At 37.3% G+C, this 25,721-nt stretch overlaps 1 protein-coding gene and 1 long non-coding RNA gene across 6 annotated transcripts in view; one reads left to right on the top strand and one right to left on the bottom strand.

The window, feature by feature from the left end:
• The window catches only part of TPK1 (thiamin pyrophosphokinase 1), a 325,794-nt gene that overhangs the window by 168,123 nt on the left and 131,950 nt on the right, over window positions 1-25,721 (bottom strand). For all 5 annotated transcript variants that reach the window (XM_038559277.1, XM_038559275.1, XM_038559278.1 and 2 more), the window contains exon 4: window positions 7,352-7,424. In XM_038559277.1, coding sequence (XP_038415205.1) covers window positions 7,352-7,424 — 73 coding nt within the window. The remainder of the gene's footprint in view (window positions 1-7,351; window positions 7,425-25,721) is intronic.
• LOC111090216 overlaps window positions 10,401-25,721 on the top strand; it is a 32,301-nt gene continuing 16,980 nt past the window's right edge. Inside the window, exon 1 of the long non-coding RNA XR_005371209.1 lies at window positions 10,401-10,595. This is a non-coding gene — a long non-coding RNA (uncharacterized LOC111090216). The remainder of the gene's footprint in view (window positions 10,596-25,721) is intronic.

Raw genomic sequence — 25,721 nt, 5'->3', positions numbered from 1 at the left:
GTCCATGAATTTCCAAAAGGGGCACAGAAAATGTCAAATTTCACAAGTCCATTTGGTTACAGCAGTCTTTTTTGTATCGAGTATTATGTGGCACCAATGGTCTGCTGCTCTAAAGCGGGACTACCTACCCGCTTCATAGAAACTGTGATAAGAACCTACTACCTACAAGGGATACCAGGATTAATGACCATATTCAGGTTGCAGAAGATCATGTCTTAACAGAGATCAAGGAAGAAAATTAAGAAAAAATTAGTCATATCAAGCTCAGCAAGAAAAGTACAAAGGAGGGAATCCCAACAGATAGAGGTGGGGAGCCAAACAGGTGAAAGACTGCTGAGCAGGTGCATCCCATGACACACACGAGTGAGTGGAAATAGACAGAGTCACAGTTCTAGAGAACACACAGTAGGATAAGGACAGTTCAGAGGGCCAGCCGAGGTCATTTGTGAAGCACTCAGGAATTCTTAAAAACGTAGGGGCATAGACTTCCCCTTTTTAAATGCCTAAATTAAGTTAAACTCCAACAAAACAGACTTTGAAAAATGTAGACCATTTAAAATAAAGTCAATCTGAAAGGACTATGACTGACGCAAGCCTAAGAATTAAGGTATATTGGAGAGAGATCCTTGCCTGTCTCATCATTCCCCTGGTGAGATGCTAATAAGGAAGAGCCAACCTGTTTTAAGAATATAAAGTGAAGAACCTGTCACTCAGTTGTCAGTGGAAACTGCCCGTCTACAATTCCCTTAATAGACCCTTTATACCTCAACATATGCTAATCAGTCTTAATGTGCAAGCCTAAAAATCTACTATACCTGGGGTTTTTATTTTTTAAAGAAATATACCAATCAATGGAGTTAAGCTTTACATATTCACACAGTTTCCTCTGTCTGGTATAATAGTCAAACTGGCTAACGTTTTACAATTTCTAACAGCCCCTTCTGCCATTATCTCTAAATTAATTTGACCCTATCTAAAAGTTGTTGGCATGTGGCTGGGCAGAAATGGGAAAGACACACAGCTAGAAGGAGGGAATAATAAGGTTCATGAAATTCAGGAGATCAATAAAGATGTTTTTAATCCCCAATTAAAAACATCTACTGAGATTCTGTGAAAATTTCTTTAAGATTTTTATTTATTTATTCATGAGAGAGAGAGAGAGAGGCGCAGAGATACAGATAGAGGGAGAAGCAGGCTCCGTGTAGGAGCCTGATGTGGGACTCGATCCCGGAACTCCGGGATCACACCCTGGGCCGAAGGCAGACACTTAACCACCGAGCCACCCAGGTGTCCCTGATTCTGTGAAATTTAAATATAACTCACACTGAGGCATTATCAAACTCAAAATGATGTTTTCAGTAATTTTTATTCTAATTTATTAAATCTGGGTTCATAAATTGTACACTTACGGAAATAAATGGATTGAAATCTTTTTAAAAGCAGTATTACTGAGAATAGTTATTTTAAAAAAGCTCTTATGTAAACTCTTTTAGAAAGTAAAACAAAATACTACCACTTTATTTTAAAATAGTGCTTTAGCACTTTTAGAGTACTTCTACATGTATAACATTATATGATCATTTTTACAAGTGTCTGAGAAAGCCAGGCCTGATTTAATTTCACCTGCCTTAGTAAGACTTCCACATTCATAAGCTAGCAACTCAAAAAATAATTCACACAGTTATTTCAGGAAAACATAATGTTTTTTTAATAAAAATCCCAAAACCAAAATGTACAGTACTAATAGCCAAGAATAAGTAGTTATTTGACATCTCTGCCTAAGTAACTACATTTAGATCTACCTGACATCCCCACTATTTGAGAATCAGTGTCCTCATCTTTACATTGGAATTAATACACAACTAATATATATTTCTTAACATTTGTAGTCCACTTACGAAAATCAGACATTCTATTCAAATGTTAACCAGAAGCCGATCCCATTATTCTTACTGGGAAAAGTGATATTTGAACCCAAAATCCCAGTCTCCAAAAATAGAACAAACATTTATAGAGGTAACAGCCATTAAGATGAGATATAAAATGATGAGCAACTTTTTATTGTATATAACACTTATAATATCTTATAGTTATGAAAAAGAGCACAGGTTAAAAAAGTTTAGACATACTACCCTTGTCTTTCAAGAGTAGTCTTCAAAAATTTGGGTATGGCCATGCCAGTGTTAGAGAACAATGGGAAAACCTCACTGAAAACACTGATTTAATATATTCTTCAATAATTCAAAAAAAAATCTTATCTTTCCCAATTGTGAAAAAGATATAATGAAAGACAAGGAGACAATCATATGTGTGGATCTCTATCTCTACTCCTGAATTTACAGTGTTAGAACTACCTGGTGGCCTAAAATGATCTTGTTATGTCTGTAATTGGTTTAGCATCATCCCAACCTTTCTGCTAGTCTCATTCATCATATATACTGGGTTCATAGTATGTTTTCAATCAAGTCTTGCTTTTGTAACTGAAGTTCTATCACAGTCTTTGGTCCACACCATGTTCTAGTACTTTCAGCCACTGTTAGGATACCATATTGTGATATTCCAAGACTTGGAAGGATTAACAGAGAATATAATAACAGAAGTTAGATCTAGAGTCCTATTCCCAACTTACTATAAGAGTTATATTCACGTGGCCTTCTGTTTATAGTAACACTTTCTGGAATGCCAAAATACTCATCAGTAGCACAAAGGAAGACATTCATATACTTATAGGCTACCTATCCTCTTGCTAATTTTCTATTACCAAATCACCTTTGTTCTTCAACATTCTATCTTGGCTCAATCCTATGTCCAATAAATTGATTTTATATAATTTAATAACTTCTTTGTTTGCTTGGTCATTCTTGGTCTGGCCCAACTACTGCCACCCTAGAATTGAGTAGAAGTGAGTGACATGATGCAAATGTGAAGGTACAGTGAATGGTTAACACAATGACTATTATCCTGTTGATAGTGACACTGGCATTCATTCCCAGAGATGCTAAATACCTTGTGCAAGCAACTTGCCTAACAGGCCAAAGATACAATGTGCTGACAAGCACTAGTGGCAGCAGAGTCCCAGTTTTAACAAAATTCTTTTTATAGAAGACATGGATATTGACCCAAGAGCTGTCTCTGACTAGTCCTACCATTTTGTTTTGAGTCATGTAAACTTTATGGGTCTTAGCTTTTTCAGCAGGAAACTGGGCTATATAACATTATTTGATTTTTTATTATATTTTAAGTTATTGTACATTTTTATTTTATTTACCATATATTTTCATCTATTCTATATACCTACATTTTTGGAAAAAACTTATTATTCTGTGGCTCTTTAAGGCATTTGAAATACAGCAACTAGTCCCTTAATCTCCTAAATATGAAGAAAGCATGTTTTAAAATCTCCTTCCTGTATCTAGAGAAGACCCCACAGATCACATATCAATCAAAGCATTTATCAGGTGTTACAAGATATAACAGTTTCTTCAAAAGTTCTCAAGAAACTAAAATAAATGTGGGTATGACGGATTGGGTAATGAAGAAGGCTGAAATACAGGATTCTAGCCTTCAATCAAGGAACACTGACTCAGAGAGTAATACATAAACAAAAATATCAAGGGGAAAATCTGTAAGAGACATTCTTCATTCTGAGCTAATATTCACAAGCCACTCAGGGAGGAACTCAGGCACAGGGGCAAAAGGAGGAACATAAAGAGTTTACATCTCCATCTGAAAAGGAAAACTTTACGGAGTAAATTTAAAAAGGCATATCATATGCATTCCTATGGACCATATGGAATCAAGTGGTGGACTTAACTGCCCCCTACTTGTCCAAAACCCAAAGGAATAAATAATAAGGCCTATGAACATAAAGAGTAATGATTGGACTGTTGGTTTGTAACTTTGCTTGAAGCAGGTTATATATATGAAGAAGAATCAAAGAGAAAAGGCTAACGGCTGTTTTCTTCTTCCTTCTTACAAATTATTAAGTAAAGACCAAGAATTTATTATAATGTCCTTAAAACATCTTTCTCCCTGCCCAACATGCAGGCTTTATCAGAACAAAGTCAGATGGTGTGGAAGCCAGCCTCCAAGATGGCTACCAAGGATTCCTGCCATCTGGTATTAATAACCTTGTGCCATTTGATCCCTCATTGTACCCAGGTTGGTCTGTATGTACCCAGCATTGTAGAAGAGATGGTAAAATGGTATATCACTGCTGAAATTAGGTCACAAACAGACAGCTACTTCTGTCTTGGACTGGCTGTCTTGCACACATGTTCTTCTCACTCTCTTCTCTGGAAAGCAACCTGCCATGCTGTGAGCAGCCCAGTGGCAAAGAACTAAAGTCTCCAATCTCTAACCACTGAGAAATAGTAGCCAGTGAGACCAATTGGCAACTATATGAATAATCTTAGAACAGAATTCTGTAGCCCCAGGGGAGCCTCTGAGAGTACTGAAAAACCCAGCTACATTATAACCTCATGAGAAACCTTGAGCCAGAAGCACCTAGTTAATCAACTTCCATATTCCTTACCTGGAGAGAATATGTGAAATAAAAATTGCTTGCTGTTTCAAGCTGCTAAAATTTAGAATAATTTATTCCATAACAACAACAGATAATTATTACAGATGGCAAGATCTGGGATATAAAATATTCTGTTTAAAAGCGGACAAATACTTCATATACTAAAATATAAAGTTATAAAGTTCTCAGAAATTAGGCAAGAAAACCAATTTAAAGTTTTATACAATCAGGATCGCCTGGGTGGCTTAGTCAGTTAAGCATCTGGTTTCAGGTCTGGTCCTGATCTCAGAGTCCTGGGATCCAGCCCCATAGGGAGTCTGCTTTTCCCTCTCCCTCTGCCCCTCCCACTACTTATGTTTTGCTCACCACACTCTCTCTCAATAAATAAGATCTTTAACAAAATAAAATTAAATTAAAAAATGAAAAATAAAGTTTTATATACTCATGTAAACCTGAGTTTTTCCTTTAAGTCAAAGACATATCTACTGGGGGAGAAAACTGTGTGGATAAATGTTGGCTATAAAACCCACTTCATCATTTTTAACAAACTTTCAGCGTTTTAAATTACTTCTTTATTTTACTTTCTTCACTAGAGCCCCAGTTTCAGCTTCACTGAAAACTCATATCAAGTAGGAGGGGTAAAAAAAAGTGTATTTGAAGGCAGACACACCTTCTTTCATTTGTAGAAGAGCAGCTTAAAGACTGCTTAAATTGGAGATAATGGCTTATATGAATTGTGTGGGATGCTGCATTAACTTGTTGTCATTAGCATCATTATTAAAACTGAGGCTAAACACTCACCATGTGTTATACAGGGCACATTAGCTATATAAAAGACATCACTGATGCCCCTCTGGGAACAGATCAGAGAAGTTCAAAATCCATGATTCCCATCAATACTTGAAAAAGCTGCATTGTACTATGTCAATTTGTAATTACACAATGTAGGAATTATTAGATTAGCTAATTTTACTTTAAAAATTAAATCTCAATATAAATTTTATATATATAAATTAGCTTTGAGGTTAAAAAACTGAAGCAGAAGTTATAGGAGAAATTCATCAAATAGTAGTTAACTCAAAATCTTCCTTTATGCTTGACCTCATCTTACTGCATTTAGAAATTAAGGAGCTGGGTTCCCCTTCTTTTCTGTTATTTCCCCATCTTGGATGGGAATGACCAGACTGACACTTCCAGTTCTGTCAAGCCAGCAGCATTTAAGACAGGGGGAGGAAAGTCACATCTGGCCCGATCTTCAACTTGTTTCTAAGTCTGCTTGTTCCTGCCTCTCCTGCTGTTTCTTCCACTTCCAAAGATATGATTAATATCTAGACTATGTAAAACTTTCGTTGTAAGCAAGGCTGAGGGCTTTCCATCCCAATGAGGTTGAGGTATGGAGTTAATGAGAAGGGAGACTGTGGGGAATGAACACAAAGATGCCAATGTTGAAGTAATTGTGCATGAATATCAGACACTGACTTGGGAACAGTCTTCATCTGCTGATGGAGAGTCTGATCAGCTGGTGGGCAGAGGGAACATGCCCAGATCTGCAATTCACTGCCAGCCCCAGAATTTTCAAATTATAACAGCCTGTGCATTATAACCTTCATAACTTTGCTTCCCTATCTAGAATCATGATTGTCTTTGGTCTGATTTATGTGGTTAGGGAGTGTTAGGGAGGGTAGTTAGGTGGGAGGGGAGGGAGGAGGGAGTGCGTGAGATGTGGGAGTGGGGCAGGAAGGGAGGGACTCCGGGATTCCTTCTTCCTTGTGCGCGTTTGATTCTGTTACTTCTTTCCTTCCTTTCCTTCCTTTCTTTTCTTTTCTTTCTTTTCTTTTTCCTTCCTATCCTCTCTCAGTTCTTTCTTTCCTTCCTATGAAAGGTTTCCTCCCTTTCTTCTTTATGAATTTATCTCACCCATCCCCACGCTTTATAAAGAATTTACATTTTTATCTCAGTAATTGCTGTTTCTTTTACAATTATGTGTGATTTGCTAATGCTGGTTTAGAATAACACAGAGGATGATGTTGTGGTTCAAAGAATTGCTGAGGCTACAATTTTTATTTTAAAAACACTGCATTGTCCTCTAAAACCAGTGAAAACTTGTTATTAATTACTGTAATACCGTCCTATGTGCCTTCTATCACTCTCAATTAGATCATATACATATTCTTAGTAGTAGTAAGGATCTCTGGAAGGTTTTCACAATAGTAGTGATAAAATGAATGCTTTAATAAGCTGTGTGTCATCATTAATTTCACATTGTAATGAATAGTTTTATACAGAACACAGTAATAATGGTTTCAAGAAAACTAAAATTAAAGAAAAAAACTGTGGTTCTCAATTCTGGGGACAGAATTATGCATTTTTATAAACATTCATGTACAAGGATGTTTTTATTAGTTCACAATGCAAAAAATAAGACATAACTTAAATATAACTCAATTGGGAATTGGTTAAATTAAACACAGTATATTCATTAAAGGAAATTAAAAATGACTTGTGAAAAATATATATTAACCAATGAGGTTATAGGCAGCAATAGTATATTATTAAATGAGCCTATATAAACTACAGACTCATTTAAAATATATATGCTTAAAGGACTAAAGCATTAATGATTATCAGATGGTGATGGAATTACTTAGACTGCTTCCACTTGTCATTTTCTAAATTTCTATTTGAATGTGTATTAAAATTGCTATAAACTTTGTTTTTAAATATCCAAAGAGTTTCTAAATCCCTACACATACACCAAGGAAGCCAGAAAGAACACAGGAAAAGCAACCATATGAGATCTTAAATATAAAAGTGTTTGTAGTTTACCTTAATGGCATAATATTCTTTAACTTCAGGCCTAATAGAATCAAAGTCTCCACTGATGAATTCAGGCAAAAAGCTGAAAGAAAGAATTCCAAGTAAATCAACTAATTAAGAGTACTTCTTTGTTAACCTTTAAAACTATGCCAAGAGGATGTCTAATACTCTTGGTTTCTATATTATATGACTAAAAGCAACTCATATACCAGGCTAATTCATCAACTTAGTCAATTGCCAATGTTTATCCTGCTTTAAAAAATAAAGATTAAAAAAAATAATAATAATAAATAAAAAAAAAATAAAAAATAAAGATTAAAGAAGATTATTCATTTAAAAAACTCCCAGTGCAGGGGTGCCTGGGTGGCTCATTGGTTAAGTGTCTTGCCTTCAGCTCGGGTCATGATCTCAGGGTCCTGGGATCGAGCACCACATTGGGCTCCCAATGAGCAATCTACTCCTTCTCCCTCTCCCTCACTGCTCATTCTCTCTCTCTCTCTCTCTCTCTTAAATAAATAAATAAATAAATAAATAAATAAATAAATAAATAAATATTTTAAAAATAAATAACTCCCAGTTCAAAAACCCTAATACCAAGACTCCTAATCTTTCCATATTACTGTCTACATATACTGTCTACAAATGTTTACATTACTGTGCCCTCACACAGGTTCAGAGCATCAACAAATTAGAACAGAACAGATGAAGAAGAGGATTACGCATTCTCTGAAGAGCAGGAGTCAGTTCAAAGACATTTTCCAAATGCCCTATTGACATATTTCTGGAAACAGGAGGCTTCTAGACACATCTGAAATACTACACAAGTCATAGTAGAGGGAGGGAACTCCCCAAAATGAATGTCTCTAATTACATCATAATTATTTATTTCTCTTCCCAACCATTTATAATTTGTTCAGAGCTTTATTTTACTGAGTATTATACGCATCAAGAGTTGAAGCCCCAGAACTTGGAAACATCTCTAGGTCATAAAAGCCAAGACACAGACAGAAGCTATCGGGCTCCTAGAGAGATTCTACTGACACCAATGGGTTGAGGTTATAGAATTTTCATAGAGACTCTTGCAAGGGGGCAGAAGCTGCCACAACCCACTTAATAAATTTAAGGGGGGAAACCACAGGTCCCTTTTTTCGCCAATGCAGGGTGCAGCTACAAGCACCGGACAATGGACATCACTACAGGGTCAAAGGGTAAGAACCAGAGAAATGGGGCCTGAGGTACTAAGAAACTGTACTTAGTACAGCTTATGTATGCACTTGGGATAAGCAGTCCATCACCTTAACCACTCAGCCACCTCGTCCCAGTGCACACAGGATAAAATGAATAAAGATGAACATGAACACCCCATATTAGCCCTGTCCTTTCATGCCATCTTTTTCAAGTTTTTAACTTAATTGAAAATATTACTTCTTAGGTCTAACCTAATCCAACTAATCTGTGTTAGACCAACTCTTCTTTGAGCTTTATGTCTTCCTAGGACATATGGTAAGAAGTTCCCCCACAATGATCTGTACCACATTAAGTGCTTAGTTTTTTGTGGTTTGTTAACCAACGATGGTTGCCTATGGAAATTTTTGGTAATTAATAAAATTGTTACATTCACTCAACATCAGCCATGTACAAAAGACAATAGTTTATTTCAGAATTGGGAAGTATCTAAGTTTTTAAATCACTTGCCTGGTTTCAACATCTTCCTGTAAACTTTTCTTCTCAAAACGTCCCTGGCTACATATCCATTACTACTAATTTCATTTTACACATATTTAGGCAAATATTTTTTACTCTACCCATATAAGGTCTAAAAATAGACGTGAAGTTTCTTTAAAATGCTGCCATCAAACAACATTCAACCACCCATAGAACAAAACTCACATAGGTCTCAGAATTTATTATTGCTTGCTAGGGTCTGAATGTTTGTGTACCCCTCAAATGTGTATGTTGAAATCTTAAATATAATCTAATATAATGTTATTAGGTGGTGAGGCCTTTAGGAGGTGACTGGGTCAGAATGGTGGCCCCCTCATGATTGGGATTACAGCCCCTATAAAAGAAACTCCAGCTCTCTTGTCCCTTCTACCATATAAGGACACAGCGAGAAGACAGGCATCTATGAGCCAGGAAGTAGAACTTACCACACACTGAACCTTGATCTTGTACTTCCCGGCCTCCTCAACCATGAGAACTAAGTGCTTGCTGTTTACAAGCCACCCACTCTATCGTATTCTTGAGAACATCCAGCAAGAATGAGGTATTGCTGGGAGGAGGAAAAGGAATCATTCCTCCAATATCTTTATTATCCTTTGTAAGGAACCAAGACCCAAGAAGTCAAGTGAATTTTGTACATATGGCTAGTATCCAATCTATTTCACCATGTAAAGTAGCCATTTAAACTTAGGACTTGGGTTCTGTGCAGTATGAATCATCCAACTTCCTCATAAAACTGACTTTATATTGCTCTACAGATTTTAGACCCTCAGATATCTAGAATCAATTTGCCAGTTTCCAAATGTCATATTGATTTTGACAATAAGTAAAAATGAAAAATAAAAACTGATACATACAAGCAACTAGTGTTGGTCCCCACAGGATATGTAATTTTAAACAGAATTAGATCTCTTTTTATCACATATGTGAATCATGAAGGAAAGAAATCATATAAATTTACTTATATTTTCACATAAAATATTTACAGGAAAACAAACTTATATTGATACAAGATAACTGATTAACTTTTTAATATAATTTTCTCCAAAATAACATACATGCTTTAAACATGAATAAAGAAAAAAATGAACAAGGATACTTATTTCTAAGAAGGCTCATGCCAAAAATACACCTGATATACAGGCTGAGATGACTACGATAATTATAACTTTTTGTCATACAATACAGTAGTTTTTGAAACTTCCTGAAATGTGCTTTTGGACAGAACAATTAAAAGCCCATCTCACATTTCTGAGGCATCGGTTGCCATGGTAGTGGGCATTCTGAAGAGGCACTTACTGGGTATGACACTTCACAGATACAGAGGTATGATGTAATGATATAAAAGAGTTTACACAGGAAGATTATTTTCGTAACTCTTTAGGGGCTGAGTGCTTATAGCAAGTGACTAAGGGTACACAGAATCCTGTCTCCACTGACCATACGTCTGTTCACCAGTAGCATCGATCACACCAGTACATCTCACCTTGGTATCCTCAAGCTACTGGCACTGACTGGCTGGTACTAAAAGGTATTCCAAACACTCCATAAATGGTGTAGACTCTTAGTTTTTACATTTAACTCTTACCATACTTGCCACTCACTAATGACAAAATAAGAGTTCAAAAAGAGCTGAGCTTAGTGAGCTAAAGACCTATTGCACATAATAATCAAGAGGGAGGGAGGCTGAATATTTAGAAAATATGCCTAAATGTGATGTGTTAGCACCAAGTACACAGATGCCAATGCTAATACAATGAAGTAACAAGGTGGGGAGAGAGAGAGGAAATAAGGAGAGGAGGGGACAGAATGGGGAATGGTGGTAGGAAAGAGGGGAGAAGGAAAGAATAGTGAGAGGGAGAGGTGGGAGTGGGGAGAGAGGAGAAGATGGTAAAATGGTAAAAGGGCAAGAGAAAGGCCAGGAGGGCAAAGCCAGGGGAAGAAAAGAGTGAAAAAGAAGCCCTTATTACAAACCTCCTGTTATGCCTAGCCCACTACTTCCTAGCTTGTCCAAATTACTGAACTTTTCTGAGCCTCACTTCTTCACATGTAAAATGAAGGTAATTTAGAGTGGTTGTGAAGATTAAGAGTTAATCCATGTAAAGCACTTAGAGAATGCCTGGCACACAGTAATAAGCACAGTGTAAAGCTCTTCAGCTAAAATAAAAGTTATTACTAGAGAAGGTAAGTAATGTGCCCGAGGTTATAAAGCTAATAAGAGCCAAAATTCAAACCCAGGCAGCCAAATCTTTGTTCTCGGACAGCTAATGTCTACAGCCTTCCAAGTATCCACATTTATGAAATAGAGCCAGACTCTGTCCTGGAGAAAGTTCTCTATACAACCACATGACTCCCTGAGGATTTTATTTATCAGTGTTAATTTGCTCACTCTGCATATGTTAGAAATGTATCACTGAAGCAGAAGAGAACAATTTGTGCTGGTTGCTAAAGGAAGGAAGGGATTTTGATTAAGAAATATGTTAGGAGAAGAATGTCTCAGAACACTGTTGAAAAAGAGTATGGCTACAAATACAAGGCAAAAAATGGTGCTCTGTCTGAAGAAAGGAGGAATTAATCATTCACAAGATTTGAACTAACATTCTCTGCAAAACTGCATAACTTCAATAAGGGGAGGGGGCAAAAAAGAGAGTGATCTAAAATACAACAAGGAAAAATGACTGTATATATAGAAATAATTAGTTCAACTGTCTTCACAAATAAGTCTCTAGATGTAATAAAGTTGCCAAAAGATACTTAAATATTTGTATAATTTTCAACAAAAGAAATATTCTGAGGAAAGAGAAAACATACAATAACAAAGAAATCCTACTAGACTGCATAAAAATGTAACAATGTGCTTATAAAAAAAAAGTATAAGAAAGGTCAACATATAGTATTTCTATATGTGTAAAATATGTAATGCATAAAGACTGCTATCTCTAATATACAAAAAGTACTCCAAAGTGGTAAAGGAAACAAATCTGATAGAAAAAATTGTCAAAGGCTATTCACACAAGGAAAAGTCACACAAGAAATATAAAAGGCACTAGGTATATGAAAACATGGTAAGTAACTAATTACTTAGCAAGGAAATAAGTATTAAAGCAATAATAGGATACTGATGCAAGAACTTGTCAAAAATTAGGAGCAAGTGTTGCTAACCTGATGAAAAACAAGTACACTCACAGACTAATGGGATCATGAATGGAATACAGCTTACAGGCCAGCAATCCCTCTTAAGAATCTATCCTACAAAGAACAGTACAGAGGACATCTGTATAGTAACAATAAGGAGAAAAAAACTAAACGTTGAATAATACAGGGAAGGCTAAATAAAATATAATGTCCCTTAATAGGGAAATAGGCAACTTTAAGATGATTTGACTCCATCCTAGAGTTCACAACTGTCCTTAGAGGGAACATCTACTCTATGTTATGAAGTCGAAAAAAAATCAAGTTCTAGAAAAATGTATATGCTCTTACTTTGAGATTTAAAAAAAAAAAAAAAAACGTTTTATATACAAGCTGCACATAATTATCGTATATAACTTGATAAATTTAGACATAAGGACACACCCATAAAACTATGACCAGAAGCTATGTCATAAACACATCCATCACCTCCAAAATTTCCTTTAATTTTTATAAAAAGGTAATATGAGATCATCAGCACTTTATTTTATATATATATGTATATATATTTAAAGATTTTATTTATTCATGAGAGAGAGAGAGAGAGAGAACTGCTCAGCCACCCGGGCTGCCCAATCATGAGCATTTTATAGTTCTCAGTGTACTAGTCCTTCACTTCCTTGATTAAGTTTATTCCTAAGTATTCTATTCCTTTTTGATGATTTAGTAAGTGGGATTGTTTTCTCAGTTTCCTTTTAGATACTTTGCTGTTTCTGTGCAGCTTATTTTTGCATAATGATTTTGTATACAGTAATTTTGCCGAATCCATTTATTTGTTCCAAGAGATTTTTTTTAAAACTCTGTGTGTGTGTCTGTGTGTGTGTGGCCGCTAATTAGGGTTTTAGAGATATAAGGTCATGTGATCTGCAAACAGAGCTAATTTTATTTCTTCCTTTAGAATTTGGATGCCTTTCATTTCTTTTTCTTGCATAATTGCTCTGGTTTGTATATCTAGTACTATGTTGAATATTAGTGGTGAGAGTACACAATCCTTGTCTTTTCCCAAATATTAGAGGAAAAATTTTCAGTTTTTTACCGAGTATGTTGGCTGTTGGCTTTCCATATATGGACTTTGTCGTGTGTGTGTGTGTGTGTGTGTGTGTGTGTGTGTGTTTTAATATTTTATTTATTTATTCATGAGAGACACAGAGAGAGAGAGAGAGAGAGAGAGAGAGAGAGAAGCAGGCTCCATGCAGGGACCCCAATGTGGGACTCAATCCCAGGACTCCAGGATCATACCCTGTGCCAAAGGCAGGCGCTAAACTGCTGAGCCACCCAGGGCAGGGATCCCCCGACTTTGTTGTATTGAAGTAATTTGAGAGTTTTTTAAATCACAAAAGAGTGTCAAATTTTGTCAAATGCTTTTTCTGCATCTATCGAGGTGATAATGTGATTTTTATCCTTTATTCTGCTACTGTGGTGTATCATGTTGATGATATGTTGACCCATCCTTGCACAGCAAGGATAAATGCCACTTGGTCCTATTGTGTGATTCTCTTAATGTGCTCTTGAATTTGGTGTGCTATTTTGTTGAGAATTTTTGCATATCTGTTCATCAGGAATATCGTTCTATGGTTTTCTTTTGGTATCTCTGGCTTTATATCAGGGTAATGCTGACTTGATGAAAAAATGGAAGTATTTCTTCTACTTCTATTTTCTGGGAGAATTTTAAAAGGGTTGGTATTAATTTTCCTTAAAAATTCAGAAAAATTCATCTGTGATGCCATCTGTTCTCGCCTTTTCCTGTTGGAAGGGTTTTTTTTCTTGTTGTTGTTGGAAGGTTTTTAATTACTGATTCAATCTTATTTGTTATTGATACAATCTTATTTGTTATTGATCTGTTGAGGATATTTCTTCTCAACTCAGTCTTGGTATGCTTTATTGTGTTTCTAGGAATTTATATACTCCCTTTGGGCTGTCCAATTTGTTGGCACGTAACTGCTCATAATAGCCCCTTATGAACTTTTTTTTTTTATTTCTGTGGCACTGGTTATGTCTCTGTCATTTGATTCTTCTTTCTTTTTTTTTCTTGGTTAGTCTGGGTAAGGATTTTCAATATGGTTTATCTTTTCAAAAAAACCAACTCTTACCTTCATTGATTTTTCTTTTTCTCTATTTCATTACCTTCTGCTCTAAATCTTTATTTTATTCCTTCTATTAACTTTGAGATTAAATTTGTTCCTTTTCTAGTTTTCTGAAGTGTAATGTTAGGTTGTTTGATATCTTCTTTTAATGAAGATGTTTATTACTATTAAATTCTCTTTTAATATAGCTTTTGCTGCATCCCATAAGTTTTGGTAATAATAACATAGTTTAAAATAATCAAATAAAAACAAACAAAAATACCTGTAAACATATTCATACATTTTTGTATAAGAATGAAAGAAATGGTGGTAGTGAATAAATGAAGCTGTTGACATTGATTATCTCAGAGGATGGGATTTTTTTTGAAGATTTTAATAAAATAACAAAGAAAAACAAAAAGAGATAACAAAAATACTCAGAGAAAAGAAAAATAATTATAAAAATAAGAAATACAGAGAGAAAAAAAAAAAGAAATACAGAGAAAAATCTCTGTATCACATATTTAAAATAAAAATTAAGGACACGTGAGGAGAGAGAAATGATAGGGGGAAAACAGGTAACTTTGTAAAAAAAAGAATCTTGAATTAGAGGAAAAGGAAAAAAAAAAAAGGTAGGAAAAAATAAAAAGGAGAAAGATCTGAGGGCTCTTTCCCTAGAAGAAAACTTCCAGGAAATATTTTTTTGAATACTTCCTATATGCCAGTCTCAATTTTATTGATCCATTTAATATTTATTATTAAATTTTTATTTTATTTTCATAACAGTTCCATAAGGTTTTTATCATCTTAATTTTATGGTAGAAAGCCAAGTTGAGAGGTACGAAGTAATATACACAGATGTCACACAGATTGAAAATGTTCTCTCCTCCTCCTCCTTTCTGAATTGAAGATAATCTTGCTTGGCACAAGGAAATTTTCTTGCCATACTTCCCTCACAAGATGCAATTCCATTTCTAAGATCTTGGCTCTTATTTGAAATACACTCTACTTGTATGTACAATCAGAGCTGCATGGTAATCAAAGAGCAGTGTGAGTGCAGTGCAAAGTTACTCCAACCATGAGCTATCAATCCTTAGGTAAGCTCTACTTATACTTTTAAAGTTGTGATCTGTTTTTAATGAATACAGAAGTGCTAAGGAGAGGTACAATTACAAAATCATATGAGGCTTGCTGAAAGTATATTTCATTCTAGGCCACGAGCAAACAAAAGTAGATTCAATTTTGTGACTGAGTGTTCCAACTCAATATCAACAGTGCAAATTTTGTAAGAAATTAAAATATATGGCCTGCTCTTTTTGCCTATTCTATGGGAATTGACCTGTCACCACAACAACCAGTTAGAAAACAAGACAAAATATGTGAAACAATGGTATCCAGACATAGACAGTAGGCAGCTCAGGACAGTGCTTGCTGAAACAAATGAGATGAGCCCCATTCTTATTACCTCAGCTTTCTTCCTGGAGCCAGTTTCTAGCCAGTTTCCTAGTGAGGAAAAACAGAGACCTGTGGTCTCCTCAAATGAGTAGACCAATTTTAAGGGCAGATGAAAAGCTAGGAAATACAGGATAGAGTACCTGAGAAAATGGAACTACAGGGAGAAAGAGAGCTCTAGAAAGCTGAAGAGTCGCTTGTGTTTGGACACATACTCATCTATATACAAATGAGAAGTCCAGGGTGGGGGGAGGACCACCAGAAAGCAATGGTCACAACAACTCCTAGAAATAAATGCGTAGAATCCATATTCCTGTCACCAAAAGTACAGAGACATAGTAATAAACAGGTCATTAAGTAAAGTCTCATATTAAAAGTAAGACTAAATTAGTCCCAGAATAAGTTTCTCTGGACCTAACCAAGAAAGTTTAAAATAAAGCTTCAAAAGTATCAAATTCAGCCATAAATTATTCAACCATGTCTCAGAACAAAAATCAACACTGTTAAAGGAATATAACAAATCTAATAACAATTTCAAATTAAAAATGTACACCATCCAATCAAAAATTATCAGGCAGGCAAAGAAGAAAACCATCACCAGCTAAAGAAAATACACACAAGCAAAAATTATCAGGCAGGCAAAGAAGAAAACCATCACCAGCTAAAGAAAATACACACAAGCTGATACTAACAGACATGGACATGAAACCAGCTATTACAAACATGATCCGTACACTTGAAAGGGTAAAAGCAAACATGAACACAATGAGTGGGAATGGAAGATATAAAATAAGTACATGGAACTTTTAGAAACAAAAAAATACAATATCGGAAATGGAAAAATATGCTGGAGAATTAACCGCAGATTAACCAACAAAGGTACAGCAAATAATCCAATGGTGAACATAAAATGAAATCATAAAAAACTGATACAAAAGAAGGAAAAGGGGAACTACTGGGTGGCTCAATCAGGTGAGCATCTAATTCTTGATGTTAGCTCAGGTTGTGATCTCAGGATTGTGAGTTCAAGCCCCATACTGTGAATTCAAAAATAAAAAAAGAAGAAAGAAAACGAAAAAAAAAAAAGAATAGAAAAAGTGGCAAAATATTAGATTTAAATGTAATTATATTGATAAATACATTAAATGTACATAGGCCAAATGCTAAACTGAGAGGCCTAGATTTATTTATTTATTTTTAAAGATTTTATTTATTTACTCATGAGAAACAGAGAGAGATTGAAGCAGAGACCCAGGCAGAGGGAGAAGCAGGCTCCATGCAGGGAGCCTGACGTAGGACTCGATCCCGGGTCTCCAGGATCAGGCCCTGGGCTGAAGGTGATGCTAAACCATTGAGCCACCCGGGCTGCCCCAGAGGCCTAGATTTAACATTAAATGAAAAGGTATGCAATCTATAAAAAACTACATAGATGGTTTTGAGTTAAAAGCATATAAAGAGGGAGGAGGGGCAAGGTGGCGGAAGAGTAGGGTCCCCAAATCACCTGTCCCCACCAAATTACCTAGATAACCTTCAAATCATCCTGAAAATGTATGAATTCGGCCTGAGAATTAAAGAGAGACCAGCTGGAACGCTACAGTGAGAAGAGTTCGCGCTTCTATCAAGGTAGGAAGACGGGGAAACAGAAATAAAGGAACAAAGGCCTCCAAGGGGGAGGGGCCCGCGAGGAGCCCGGCTGAGGCCGGGGCGAGTGACCCCAGGACAGGAGAGCCCCGTCCCGGAGGAGCAGGAGCTGCACCGACCTTCTCGGGAGGAAAGGGGCTCGCGGGGAAGTGGAGCAGGACCCAGGAGGGCGAGGATGCCCTGGGGCTCCCGGGGACACTAACAGACACCTGCGCCCCGGGGAGTGCGCCGAGCTCCCCAAGGGCTGCAGCGCGCACGGCGGGACCCGGAGCAGCTCGGGGGGGCTCGGGGGCGGCTCCGCGGAGGGGGCTGCGGGGCGGGAGCGCGAACCCACCAGCGCAGGCCCCGGAGCACAGGGCGCCGGGACACAGCCCGGGATCCGGCCTCCCCCGGGACAGGCAGAGGCCGGGAGGGCCCAGGACAGCGAGGACGCTCCTGCCCCGAGCTGAGCAGATCAGCAGCCCCTCCCCGGAGCCTCCAGGCCCTGCAGACGGAGTAGTTCCTGCGGGGGCTGAATCCAGGGCTATAGAGCTGCCTCCCCCCTCCCCTGCGGTTGTCTCTCCCGGGGCCTCACGGGGTAAACAACCCCCACTGAGCCCTGCACCAGGCAGGGGGCAGAGCAGCTCCCCCAAGGGCTAACACCTGGAAATCAGCACAACAGGCCCCTCCCCGAGAAGACCAGCAAGACGGACAAGTTCCAGGGGAAGCCAAGGGACTTAAAAGTACACAGAATCGGGATCCCTGGGTGGCGCAGCGGTTTGGCGCCTGCCTTTGGCCCAGGGCGGATCCTGGAGACCCGGGATCGAATCCCACGTCGGGCTCCCGGTGCATGAAGCCTGCTTCTCCCTCTGCCTGTGTCTCTGCCTCTCTCTCTCTCTCTCTGTGTGTGTGACTATCATAAATAAATAAAAATTAAAAAAAAAAAAAAAAGTACACAGAATCAGGAGATACTCCCCCGTGGTTTTTTTTTTCTTTTTGATTTGTTTCCTTCCCCCACCCCTTTTTTTCTTTCTTTCTTTTTTTTTTCTTTTCTTTTTTTCCTTTTTTTCTTCCTTTTTTCTTTTTTCTTTTTCTCTTTTCTTTCCTTTTTTCTCTCTCTTTCTCCTTTTCCCAATACAACTTGTTTTTGGCCACTCTGCACTGAGCAAAATGACTAGAAGGAAAACCTCACCTCAAAAGAAAGAATCAGAAACAGTCCTCTCTCCCACAGAGTTACAAAATCTGGATTACAATTCAATGTCAGAAAGCCAATTCAGAAGCACTATCATACAGCTACTGGTGGCTCTAGAAAAAAGCATAAAGGACTCAAGAGACTTCATGACTGCAAATTTAGATCCAATCAGGCAGAAATTAAAAATCAATTGAATGAGATGCAATCCAAACTAGAAGTCCTAACGACGAGGGTTAACGAGGTGGAAGAACGAGTGAGTGACATAGAAGACAAGTTGATGGCAAAGAGGGAAACTGAGGAAAAAAGAGACAAACAATTAAAAGAACATGAAGATAGATGAAGGGAAATAAACAACAGCCTGAGGAAGAAAAACCTACGTTTAATTGGGGTTCCCGAGGGTGCTGAAAGGGACAGAGGGCCAGAATATGTATTTGAACAAATCATAGCTGAAAACTTTCCTAATCTGGGAAGGGAAACAGGCATTCAGATCCAGGAAATAGAGAGATCCCCCACTAAAATCAATAAAAACCATTCAACACCTCGACATTTAATAGTGAAGCTTGCAAATTCCAAAGATAAAGAGAAGATCCTTAAAGCAGCAAGAGACAAGAAATCCCTGACTTTTATGGGGAGAAGTATTAGGGTAACAGCAGACCTCTCCACACAGACCTGGCAGGCCAGAAAGGGCTGGCAGGATATATTCAGGGTCCTAAATGAGAAGAACATGCAACCAAGAATACTTTATCCAGCAAGGCTCTCATTCAAAATGCAAGGAGAGATAAAGAGCTTCCAAGACAGGCAGGAACTGAAAGAATGTGTGACCTCCAAACCAGCTCTGCAAGAAACTTTAAGGGGGACTCTTAAAATTCCCCTTTAAGAAGAAGTTCAGTGGAACAATCCACAAAAACAAGGACTGAATAGATATCATGATGACACTAAACTCCTATCTGTCAATAGTAACTCTGAATGTGAACGGGCTTAATGACCCCATCAAAAGGCGCAGGGTGTCAGACTGGATAAAAAATCAGGAACCATCTATTTGCTGTCTACAAGAGACTCATTTTAGACAGAAGGATACCTACAGCCTGAAAATAAAAGGTTGGAGAACCATTTACCATTCGAATGGTCCTCAAAAGAAAGCAGGGGTAGCCATCCTTATTATCAGATAAACTAAAATTTACCCCGAAGACTGTAGTGAGAGATGAAGAGGGACACTATATCATACTTAAAGGATCTATTCAACAAGAGGACTTAACAATCCTCAATATATATGCCCCAAAAGTGGAAACTGCCAAATATTTAAATCAATTAATAACCAAAGTGAAGAAATACTTAGATAATAATACACTCATACTTGGTGACTTCAATCTAGCTTTTTCTACCCTCGATAGATCTTCTAAGCAGAACATCTCCAAAGTAACGAGAGCTTTAAATGATACACTGGACCAGATGGATTTCACAGATATCTACAGAACTCTACATCCAAACTCTTCTTTTACACATTCTTCTGAAGTGCACATGGAACTTTCTCCAGAATAGACCACATACTGGGTCACAAATCGGGTCTGAACCGATACCAAAAGATTGGGATCATCCCCTGCATATTCTCAGACCATAATGCCTTGAAATTAGAACTAAATCACAACAAGAAGTTTGGAAGGACCTCAAACACGTGGAGGTTAAGGACCATCCTGCTAAAAGATGAAACGGTCAACCAGGAAATTAAGGAAGAATTAAAAAGATTCATGGAAACTAATGAGAATGAAGATACAACTGTTCAAAATCTTTGGGATGCAGCAAAAGCAGTCCTAAGGGGGAAATTCATCGCAATACAAGCATCCATTCAAAAACTGGAAAGAACTCAAATACAGAAGCTAACCTTACACATAAAGGAGCTAGAGAAAAAACAGCAAATAGATCCTACACCCAGCAGAAGAAAAGAGTTAATAAACATTCGAGCAGAACTCAACGAAATCGAGACCAGAAGAACTGTGGAACAGATCAACAGAACCAGGAGTTGGTTCTTTGAAAGAATTAATAAGATAGATAAACCATTAGCCAGCCTTATTAAAAAGAAGAGAGAGAAGACTCAAATTAATAAAATCATGAATGAGAAAGGAGAGATCACTACCAACACCAAGGAAATACAAACGATTTTTAAAACATATTATGAACAGCTATACGCCAATAAATTAGGCAATCTAGAAGAAATGGACGCATTCCTGGAAAGCCACAAACTACCAAAACTGGAACAGGAAGAAATAGAAAACCTGAACAGGCCAATAACCAGGGAGGAAATTGAAGGAGTCATCAACAACCTGCCAAGACACAAAAGTCCAGGGCCAGATGGCTTCCCAGGGGAATTCTATCAATCGTTTAAAGAAAAAACCATACCTATTCTACTAAAGCTGTTTGGAAAGATAGAAAGAGATGGAGTACTTCCAAATTCGTTCTATGAGGCCAGCATCACCTTAATTACAAAACCAGACAAAGACCCCACCAAAAAGGAGAATTACAGACCAAGATCCCTGATGAACATGGATGCAAAAATTCTCAACAAGATACTGGCCAATAGGATCCAACAGTACATTAAGAAAATTATTCACCATGACCAAGTAGGATTTATCCCCGGGACACAAGGCTGGTTCAACACTCAGAAAAGAATCAATGTGATTCATCATATCAGCAAGAGAAAAACCAAGAACCATATGATCCTCTCATTAGATGCAGAGAAAGCATTTGACAAAATACAGCATCCATTTCTGATCAAAACTCTTCAGAGTGTAGGGATAGAGGGAACATTCCTCGACATCTTAAAAGCCATCTATGAAAAGCCCACAACAAATATCATTCTCAATGGGGAAGCACTGGGAGCCTTTCCCCTAAGATCAGGAACAAGACAGGGATGTCCACTCTCACCCCTGCTATTCAACATAGTACTGGAAGTCGTAGCCTCAGCAATCAGACAACAAAAAGACATTAAAGGCATTCAAATTGGCAAAGAAGAAGTCAACCTCTCCCTCTTCGCCTTGACATGATACTCTACATAGAAAACCCAAAAGCCTCCACCCCAACATTGCTAGAACTCATACAGCAATTTGGTAGCGTGGCAGGATACAAAATCAATGCCCAGAAATCAGTGGCATTTCTATACACTAACAATGAGACTGAAGAAAGAGAAATTAAGGAGTCAATCCCATTTACAATTGCACCCAAAAGCATAAGATACCTAGGAATAAACCTAACCAAAGAGGTAAAGGATCTATACCCTAAAAACTATAGAACACTTCTGAAAGAAATTGAGGAAGACACAAAGAGATGGAAAAATATTCCATGCTCATGGATTGGCAGAATTAATATTGTGAAAATGTCAATGTTACCCAGGGCAATTTACATGTTTAATGCAATCCCTATCAAAATACCATGGACTTTCTTCAGAGAGTTAGAACAAATTATTTTAAGATTTGTGTGGAATCAGAAAAGACCCCGAATAGCCAGGGGAATTTTAAAAAAGAAAACCATATCCAAGGGCATCAAAATGCCAGATTTCAGGTTGTACTACAAAGCTGTGGTCATCAAGACAGTGTGGTACTGGCACAAAAACAGACACACAGATCAATGGAACAGAATAGAGAACCCAGAAGTGGACCCTGAACTTTATGGCCAACTAATATTCGATAAAGGAGGAAAGACTATCCATTGGAAGAAAGACAGTCTCTTCAATAAATGGTGCTGGGAAAATTGGACATCCACATGCAGAAGAATGAAACTAGACCACTCTCTTGCACCATACACAAAGATAAACTCAAAATGGATGAAAGATCTAAATGTGAGACAAGATTCCATCAAAATCCTAGAGAACACGGGCAACACCTTTTTTGAACTCAGCCACTGTAACTTCTTGCAAGATACATCCACGAAGGCAAAAGAAACAAAAGCAAAAATGAACTATTGGGACTTCATCAAGATAAGAAGCTTTTGCACAGCAAAGGATACAGTCAACAAAAGTAAAAGACAACCTACAGAATGGGAGAATATATTTGCAAATGACGTATCAGATAAAGGGCTAGTTTCCAACATCTATAAAGAACTTATTAAACTCAACAACAAAGAAACAAACAATCCAATCATGAAATGGGCGAAAGACATGAAGAGAAATCTCATAGAGGAAGACATAGACATGGCCAACATGCACATTAGAAAATGCTCTGCATCACTTGCCATCAGGGAAATACAAATCAAAACCACAATGAGATACCACCTCACACCAGCGAGAATAGAGAAAATTAACAAGGCAGGAAACAACAAATGTTGGAGAGGATGCGGAGAAAAGGGAACCCTCTTGCCCTGTTGTTGGGAATGTGAACTGGTGCAGCCACTCTGGAAAGCTGAGTGGAGGTTCCTCAAAGAGTTAAAAATAGACCTGCCCTATGACCCAGCAATTGTACTGGTGGGGATTTACCCCAAAGATACAGATGCAATGAAACGCCGGGACACCTGCACCCCGATGTTTATAGCAGGAATGTCCACAATAGCCAAACTATGGAAGGAGCCTCGGTGTCTATCGAAAGATGAATGGATAAAGAAGATGTGGTTTATGTATACAATGGAATATTCCTCAGCCATTGGAAATGACAAATACCCACCATTTGCTTCAACGTGGATGGAACTGGAGGGTATTATGCTGAGTGAAGTCAATCGGAGAAGGACAAACATTATATGTTCTCATTCATTTGGGGAATATAAATAATAGTGAAAGGGAATATAAGGGAAGGGAGAAGAAATGTGTGGGAAATATCAGAAAGGGAGACACAACATAAAGACTCCTAACTCTGGGAAACGAACTAGGGGTGGTGAAAGGGGAGGTGGGTGGGGGGGGGGGGGGTGAATGGGTGACGGGCACTGAGGGGGGCACTTGACGGGATGAGCACTGGGTGTTATTCTGTATGTTTGTGAATTGAACACCAATAAAAAAATAAATTTATTAAAAAATAAACAAATAAAAATATACGTGCACCCCTATGTGCAAAAAAAAAAAAAAAAAAAAAAGCATATAAAGAAATATACCATGCAAATACTCACAGAAAGAAAGCAAGGTAGATATATCACTATAAGACAAGGTGGATATCAGAAGAAGGAATATTGGTAAAGATAAAGAAGGGGCAATTTCATAATGATAAAGGGATAACTTAATCAAGACAATCAGCCAATCAATATATACTAAAACAGCCCAAGATACTCAAAGCAAAAATTTTTTTAAAAAGACAAATTCATTGTCATTTTCAACAATACTCATTTAGAAATTGATAAAACAAGTAATTCAAAAGAACAGAATAGGGACGCCTGGGTGGCTCAACAGTTGAGCATCTGCCTTTGGCTCAGGGCATGATCCCAGGGCTCTGAGATCGAGTCCCACATCAGGCTCGGTGCATGGAGCCTGCTTCTCCCTCTGCCTGTGTCTCTGCCTCTCTCTCTCTCTCTCTCTCTCTGTGTGACTATCATAAATAAATAAAAATTTAAAAAAATTAAAATATATATATATATACTTTTATTCTTTTGATACTATCATGAATGTCATTGTTTCATCATTTCATTTTCAAATTGTTCACTCAAAGCTTATAAAAATATAACTGGTTTTAATATATTGCTCTTGTGCCCTGAAAACTTGCTGAACTTATTAGTTCTAATCATTTTTTTTAGTGGTATACTTAAGATTTTATATATAAGTAAGATCATATTATCTGCAAATAGAGATAGTTTTACTTCTTTCTTTTTATGCCTTTCAGAAGTTGAACCACCTTTTCATTCCTCAGATAAATCACATTTGGTCATGGTGGATAATCCTTTCTATACACTGTTAGATTCAGTTTCCTACTATTTTGTTGGAGATTCCTGCATCCATATTTAAAAAAATAGAACTACCATTTTCTTGTATTCTTACTGGTCTAGTTCTGGTATTAGGGGAACACAAACCTTAGAAAATGAGTTGGGAAGCATTTCCTCTTCTATTTTTTGAAAGGCTTTGAAGAACTGGTATTAATTATTTTTTGAATGCTTTTTAGAAATCAATGGTACACCATCTGGAACTAGGCTCTCCTTTGAAGTAGTTTCGGTATTTTGTTTTGTTTTGTTTTTTTCCAAATTTCTAATTCAATCCCTTCATTGCCATGAAGTCTATTCAGATTGCCTATTTCTTCTTAGTCAGTTTCAGTATTTTGTGTCTTTCTACTAATCTGTCCAAAAGAAATGTTAAACTTCTTTTGCATTTTTTTTTGAAACTTGACATTGTAAGATAGCAATAGTGCTCATCAATATGATTTAATTCATCAGCAAATTTGACACAACCTGTATCAGAATCCACTGACTTTTTGTAAAAACTGACAAACTGATTTTAAAATTCATATGCAATTGTAAGGAACTCAGAATAGGCAAATTAATAAAGAAGAGTAAGGTCGGAGGACATACTTCTCAATGTCAAAACTTACGACAAAGCAAGGTAATCATCAAGATGGTGTGATGATGGCACCAGGCTAGACATACAGATCAATGGAACAGATATCAGAATGTACAAAAGAAGCTCATACATCTACAGTCAATTGAGTTTTGACAAGGGTACCAACACCATTCAGTAGAGCAAGAATTGTGGTCTCAAAACACCTGGCAACAAATGACTGGAATAACTGGAAATGGCTGAAATAACTGGATAGCTACAGACAGAAGAACGAAGTTCAACCCTTATTTCACACTACACACACACACACACAAAATCAAAATAGTTGAAAGAACTAAATGTAAAAGCTAAAACTATAAAATTTTTGAAGAAAACAGAGTAAAATCTCAATCTTGGATTTAGCAAAGAATCTTATATGTGGCACCAGAACCACAAATGAAATAATAGGTAAGCCAGACTTCCTCAGAATTTAAAACTCTTGTGATTCAAAAGATTCCATCAAGAATGTAAAAAAACAGGGCACCCAGGTGACTCAGTGGTTGAGCATTGGCCTTTGGCTCAGGGTATGATCCTGGAGTCCCAAATTGGGCTCCCTGGCTGGAACTTGCTTCTCCCTCTGCCTATGTCTCTGCCTCTCTCTGTCTCTCATGAATAAATAAATAAAATATTTCTTAAAGTGAAAAAACA

The sequence above is a fragment of the Canis lupus genome, chromosome 16, assembly GCF_011100685.1.
Source record: "Canis lupus familiaris isolate Mischka breed German Shepherd chromosome 16, alternate assembly UU_Cfam_GSD_1.0, whole genome shotgun sequence".
In the NCBI taxonomy this organism is placed as follows: Eukaryota; Metazoa; Chordata; class Mammalia; order Carnivora; family Canidae; genus Canis; species Canis lupus.
This window is presented reverse-complemented; position numbering and strand designations above follow the sequence as displayed.